Raw genomic sequence first — 6,488 nt, 5'->3', positions numbered from 1 at the left:
GACTCCAATTTAATGGAATTAAAGTACAAAATTAAATTATTGAGTTTTAAAAATAAAATAATATATGTTTAATTTTAAAATAATTTATAATATATTTTCTAATAAAATTTTCGTTAACATCTGAGAAATACTTTAATTTTTAAGATTTTATTCTATTAATAAAATAATTCTTCTATTAATATTCACTATTACATTATAATAATTTAATTTTTTAAATTTTAATTTTTATAATAATTTAATCTATACAATTTTAGTTTATTATAATTTAATTTTTAAAATTTATGACAATTTAATTTTTTTAATTAATAATTAATTAACAATAAATTAATAAAAAATATTTCATTAATAAAATAAAAAATAAAAAATAAAAAATAAAATATTTAGTATTAAAAGTTAAGAGTTAAATTGTGAATTTTATTAAATTTTAAGGATGATAAAGTAAATTATCCTTAATTTTAATATAAAAAGATATTTTACCGGATGTATATATGGCAAGGATCTCTTGGGAAAGTAAGTAAATATACACACATCCATAGCAAAATTATTTATTTACCAAAATAACCCTAGTCAAAGCTAACCTTACCTACCTACTGGCTTAGCGTCACCAAGTCAGTGAGAATTGATTGACATGTAATAGAAGAAGTTACTGCCAAAACCTTTATCCAATTCTCTTCCATGAGACTCCTCCGCTTTCCCTCTCCCCCTTACTCTATTTGGGGGCCCTTTTATTCACCCTCCACTCTCACTCTCTTCCTCCTTTTATAGTTTGCACCTTCTTCACCTCCTCCAAAATTTACACAAGCCCACTGAGTGAAAGAGAGTCTCTCTCATGGAGAATAATGCCTCTTACTCTTCTTTCTCTAGCTTTGGATCTTATCTTCGTGCCTTGGCTCAGACCCCTGCTCGTTTTGCCCGACGGGCTGCTTCAGTCTCCACCTCATATGAAGAAATGAGTCGGGTCAAAGCCCGTTCTGGTTCAGAATTGCAGAAAACTCTTCGATGGTATGACCTCGTCGGATTCGGCATCGGTGGGATGGTCGGAGCCGGTGTCTTTGTCACCACCGGTCGAGCTAGTCGTCTATATGCTGGACCGTCTATTGTAGTCTCTTACGCCATTGCCGGACTATGTGCTTTGTTGTCTGCCTTTTGTTACACCGAGTTCGCTGTCGACATGCCTGTTGCCGGCGGCGCTTTCAGCTATCTCCGCGTCACCTTTGGTTTGTATTATCATCACCGCCACCACCGCCATTATCTTTGAAACCCATGTCTATCTTATTCTCCCCTTCCTTTTCTAAGATAAATTTTTGATAATTAACAGGTGAGTTCGCTGCCTTTTTAACCGGGGCGAATCTCATAATGGATTACGTGATGTCAAACGCGGCAGTTGCGAGAGGCTTCACCGCCTATTTGGGTACAGCAATTGGCATGTCCACATCAAAATGGAGGCTAGTGGTCCATGCCCTTCCTAATGGCTTTAATGAAATCGATATGGTTGCTGTACTTGTCGTCTTAGCCATTACTCTCATCATTTGTTACAGGTATTACCCATTTTAAATTCTCTCTCACTTCCCTTTTCTTCTATCCATATCATCGATTTATCATCTTATCATCTGAGAAAACAAGAGAAAAAGCAAAAGAAAATTTTATTTATCTTTCTTTTTCTCCTATTCTTTCAGCACAAGGGAGAGCTCGGTGGTGAATATGATTCTCACGGCGTTGCACATTCTGTTCATTGCTTTTGTGATCTTTGTGGGATTTTGGAAAGGGGATTGGAAGAACTTCACAGAACCCGCTAACCCGAAACACCCATCAGGGTTTTTCCCTTTTGGAGCTTCGGGTGTTTTCAATGGAGCAGCTATGGTCTATTTGAGCTATATTGGATACGACGCCGTTTCTACCCTCGCTGAAGAAGTACATAACCCTGTCAAAGATATTCCTATTGGAGTTTCTGGCTCTGTTATTCTTGTTACTATTCTATATTGCCTCATGGCCGCTTCTATGTCCAAGCTTCTCCCTTACGATCTGGTATTATTAATTAATTAATTAATTAATTTTAAAATTATAATATAATTAAGTATTTGTAAAATCTGCTTTTTGATTAGCAGATTTCCTTCGCTCAATGATATAGTGTGATGTGATCATGTAGATCGATGCGGATGCACCTTTTTCAGCGGCTTTTAAAGGGAAATCGGACGGCTGGGAATGGGTGTCGAACGTGATAGGCGTGGGGGCCAGCTTCGGTATTCTTACATCATTATTGGTATCTATGCTGGGCCAAGCAAGATACATGTGCGTGATCGGGCGGTCAAATGTAATCCCTGCGTGGTTCGCTAGGGTCCACCCAAGGACATCAACGCCCGTCAACGCCTCGGCATTTCTGGGTACGTGTTTTTATCATATTATTAATTATTAATTAATAGTCGTTTGTTTTTATTTAGGATTAACTGTTATTAATTAATAGCCGTTTGTTTTTATTGAGGATTAACTGTTATCTGCTATCGACGAGAGAGTTTTTTTATATTTTTAAATATTATTTTTATTGGTTTAGTGGGCTCGATGTGCGCGGGTTTTGTGGTTTGGAGTTTCGAGTTTCCTTTGTTGTTTAAGGGATTCCGTTGAAGGAATGGGACCCATTTTAAACCGTTTCGGTTTCGATTCTGAGTACTTAGGATCCTGATCGATGCTCTCAGCCGTTGGATTATCCAATGGATAGTCGTTTTTTGTAGGACTAGAACATTGCTCTAATCGCACTGAAAAAGCTTTAATTCTAACCTCTCACCTATGGACGGAATTCCTAGTTTTATTATTATTAATTTTTTTTTTTTTAAAATAGATGGAATCCCTAGTTGGAGTCTGAGTGTTACAAACAAATTGTAACCCATACAATTACAACTAGGTACCCTAAACGGGTTGATTACCCATGAAAATTAAATTATTGAAATCTAATTCGATTTATTTTAGTGATATCCGAATTCGATTAAAATTTAATTTAAACTATCTGAACCCGTTCCAAAAATTCCACTATTTAGTTTTATATATTTTAATTAATAATTTATATAAAAAATATTTTTATTTTCATTTAAAAAATTTAATATTTCTAAAAATTATTTTAATTTTAATTTTTAAATAAAAAAATATATAAAAAAATTATAAATATTATTGTAAAATATATTTTTTATATTTATATAAACGGGTTCGGACAGTGTATATCCTATACATAAAATTCAAACCCGTAACGAATATTATTTTTTAAACTCGAACCCGTCCCAAACCTATTATAATTATTCAAATCCATCCTATTAGGTTTCGATCGGATCGGATGCCCGAAAATACTCAGATTCATTGCCATCCCTACATACAATTCATTTTGAGAGGTTTAAAATGCTTCTTTATTAATTAAAGTAACCCATTAAATTAATTAGTTAATTATTAAAATTTTTTAAACTGAATAGTACTATGATATTTAATATAATATTTAATCATATTAATCTCTAAAATTCTTCACTCCTTGTTCATATTTTAGTATGGTTATGTGATTATAGAATTATTTAATATAAATTATATAAATCTCGCCTTGTTGACCTTGGAAAAAGATTGATGTGTGAAGTTTTATCTCTACCTTGGAGGGAGGATTTTTCTATAAATTGATTTATGATTTTTAAATCATAAATAGAATAACGTTACTGTTACACAAAGTCATTGTTTGAATTTAATATAAAGTTGTGATAATTAAAATATTGAATAAGACAAATCTCAAGAGGTTTTTCATAATTAATAATACTAAAAATATTCAAGTTTTTGTTGGAGACCGTTCTCTTTTTGATATATATATACATGTATATATATTTTAAACAAATATATTTTTAATTCACTTGATTAAGCTAGATCTTGTTCGTGCTGGATCAGTGTAATCGAAATTTTCGATCTCACTTAAAAAAGAGTGTCAAACCACTCGATTTAATATTTGTTGATTTTTTTAATTCTTTTTAATACATTCTGAAATTTATTGGGGGAAGGGAATATACAACTAATCGCTTAAGCTAGTGATTGTAGTTTATTTTAGTACGAACGGAGAATAGAAATGCTATAAACGTTATGCAATTGTTTGATACTTTCTAAAGCATCAATAAAAATTGCATAAAAACGTAATGATCTGCTTCAAGACAAGTATATATATTCTGCGTTTCTTAGAATTATTGAGCGAAGTACACATAAAAGTGTCCCTAATTGGCGAACATTGTGAGACATTGTGTTTTGTCCGATAGCATTTGGATCATCTAATTTTAGCCATTACCCAAATGGGTATGCTTGTTTCCAACAAAGCTAAAAGGGAATAGCTTAGCCAAAGTGTTTTGTTTCATCTTTTTATCATTCATATTCTCTCTTCATCTAAATTATTATACTCATTTTGCCTTTGTTTTCTCCGTTTCTTTATTTAAAGTTAAAGTAATAGAAATACCCTTTTGAGTATAAACCCTATACAACAATTGTTAATAAGAACATATGAGGAAATTTCTCAATTATTAGAATCGTTTTAATTTAGTGGTGTTAGAATTTAGAATTATCAAATTTTAATTAAAATCAAATGAATATATATACAAAAAGATTGTCAAGTTGGAGGAGCATCATCTATCATATATAATAAAGATATGGTGAATTTATGTGGAAATAATTTAGGAGGTTAGGCATGTGACTTGAGAATAAAGTGTGAAGGAGGATGAAATAGAAATGAAAGCACATGGTAGGCTTGTGGGAACTCTTTTTTTTTTTTTTTTTTTTCCTAAAAAAAATATAGAAATTGTTTAAATGTTTTAACTAGAAATATATGTGCACCTCTCAATTTTTTGCACTTAGTAGTTATTTTTCTTAGTGACTAATAAATATACAGACATCACAGAATTAGGTGGTCCAAATTGGTCCAGCCATCTCTCAATTATGCAAAAAATCTCCTGGGGATAGAAGAATATCTTGTGAAAGTTACCCCTTGCAGAGAAGTTATTTATTTTCAAAGGATTGATTATTGTTATGAAGAATCTCAATTTCCTAATTTTTTAAGAATTTCATTTTCAGGTATCTTCACAGCTGCAATTGCCCTCTTTACTGATCTAAACGTCCTTCTCAACTTAGTATCAATAGGCACGCTATTTGTCTTTTACATGGTAGCCAATGCAGTAATTTACAGAAGATATGTGGCGACAGGAACAACAAATCCATGGCCTACATTATCTTTCCTCTGTTCATTCTCCTTCACCTCCTTAATATTCACTCTCATTTGGCATTTCATGCCTCAGGGCAAGGCAAAAGCCTTTATGCTCGGAGCCTGCGCAGCGACAGCGATTGCAATAATACAAGTCTTTAATTGCATGGTGACACAAGCAAGAAAGCCAGAATTCTGGGGTGTTCCATCCATGCCATGGATACCAAGTGTATCTATCTTCTTGAACATTTTCTTGCTGGGGTCTCTGGATGGCCCATCATATGTGAGATTTGCCTTCTTTTCGGGTCTTGCAGTGCTTATATATGTGCTGTATAGTGTACATGCTAGCTTTGATGCTGAAGGAGAAGGATGTTTAAGTCAAAAGAGGAACAGTCAGATCATGAAGGAATCCGGCGAAAGTGAGGAGTCCCCTGGTTTCAAAGTATAAAGAGTTTCTCTTCATCTTCTTTCTTTCTTTCTTTCTCACCTTATATCTTTCTGGTAATGAGTTTAACTTTTTGAGTGGTTGATGGATATAAGTGAAGAAAAAAACAGGGCATAGAATAGAATTAGAGTGAAAATTTTTTTCACAAATGTCAACTTGTATAGTTGGTAAAAATGGATGTAGACTTGGGCTTTGTGATCCTTTGTACACATCAAGTCATGTGATCCATCAACTACTTCTCAGTTGTATGTTTTGGCTGCATAGGTCATTAATGAAAGCATGATGTTGTACTCTTTTGTTATTTTCCAAAGTTAAGAAAGATGCTTTTTCTCAATTTCCCATTGGTGAAAATAAAAAAATCTTATAACCAACGTATAGTAAAGTAGATAATCATGAGTATAGTGTAAAGTATAAGAAGTGGGAATTATCTAAAATTGTCTTGGTTAAATACAAAATGTAACTAAATAATTAATTTATAATTGAAAGTGTAAATTTTAATTTACTGATTAAATATTTTGATATTTTAGTATTTTATTAATTTTTTTTCTACTATTTTTACAATTATTTTTATTGCATTTGATATGGTCAACTAAACAATTTATCCATACATTTTTTTTTTCTCATATTTAGCCATTAATGTCGTAATACTCACCACTATTCTCACCTCACGATCTCAGTAGTCGACACACAAACTCGCTATCAGCACCTCAACTCCCCATCCCTCAACTTGCTTCTCATCTCACAACCTCAAGAAACAGTCATCCCTTGCCCTCCTCCTTTTTTGTTGTCACCCACCCACACTCACCGCCGGATCCATGTGTTGGTCAGTGGGGTCAATACACTCTA

The 6,488-nt window shown here is 32.8% G+C and overlaps 1 protein-coding gene across 1 annotated transcript; it reads left to right on the top strand.

Moving 5' to 3' along the window:
• Nucleotides 1–619: 619 nt before the first annotated feature.
• On the top strand, nucleotides 620–5,943 carry LOC110618798 (cationic amino acid transporter 7, chloroplastic). Its single transcript, XM_021762041.2, has 5 exons — nucleotides 620–1,217; nucleotides 1,319–1,538; nucleotides 1,677–2,025; nucleotides 2,147–2,381; nucleotides 5,071–5,943. Exons 1-5 carry the CDS (start codon nucleotides 830–832, stop codon nucleotides 5,643–5,645), a joined length of 1,767 nt encoding a protein of 588 aa, XP_021617733.1. The 5' UTR covers nucleotides 620–829; the 3' UTR covers nucleotides 5,646–5,943.
• The last annotated feature ends 545 nt before the right edge of the window (nucleotides 5,944–6,488 follow it).

The sequence above is a fragment of the Manihot esculenta genome, chromosome 7, assembly GCF_001659605.2.
Source record: "Manihot esculenta cultivar AM560-2 chromosome 7, M.esculenta_v8, whole genome shotgun sequence".
NCBI classification, from domain to species: domain Eukaryota; kingdom Viridiplantae; phylum Streptophyta; class Magnoliopsida; order Malpighiales; family Euphorbiaceae; genus Manihot; species Manihot esculenta.
This window is presented reverse-complemented; position numbering and strand designations above follow the sequence as displayed.

Excerpts from the sequence above, each read along its gene's own strand:
- LOC110618798 (XM_021762041.2), top strand. The coding sequence starts at position 830 with ATGGAGAATAATGCCTCTTACTCTTCTTTCTCTAGCTTTGGATCTTAT. Across the intron at positions 1,218-1,318 it reads CTATCTCCGCGTCACCTTTG|GTGAGTTCGCTGCCTTTTTA; the intron begins GTTTGTATTATC and ends GATAATTAACAG. Across the intron at positions 2,382-5,070 it reads CAACGCCTCGGCATTTCTGG|GTATCTTCACAGCTGCAATT; the intron begins GTACGTGTTTTT and ends TTTCATTTTCAG.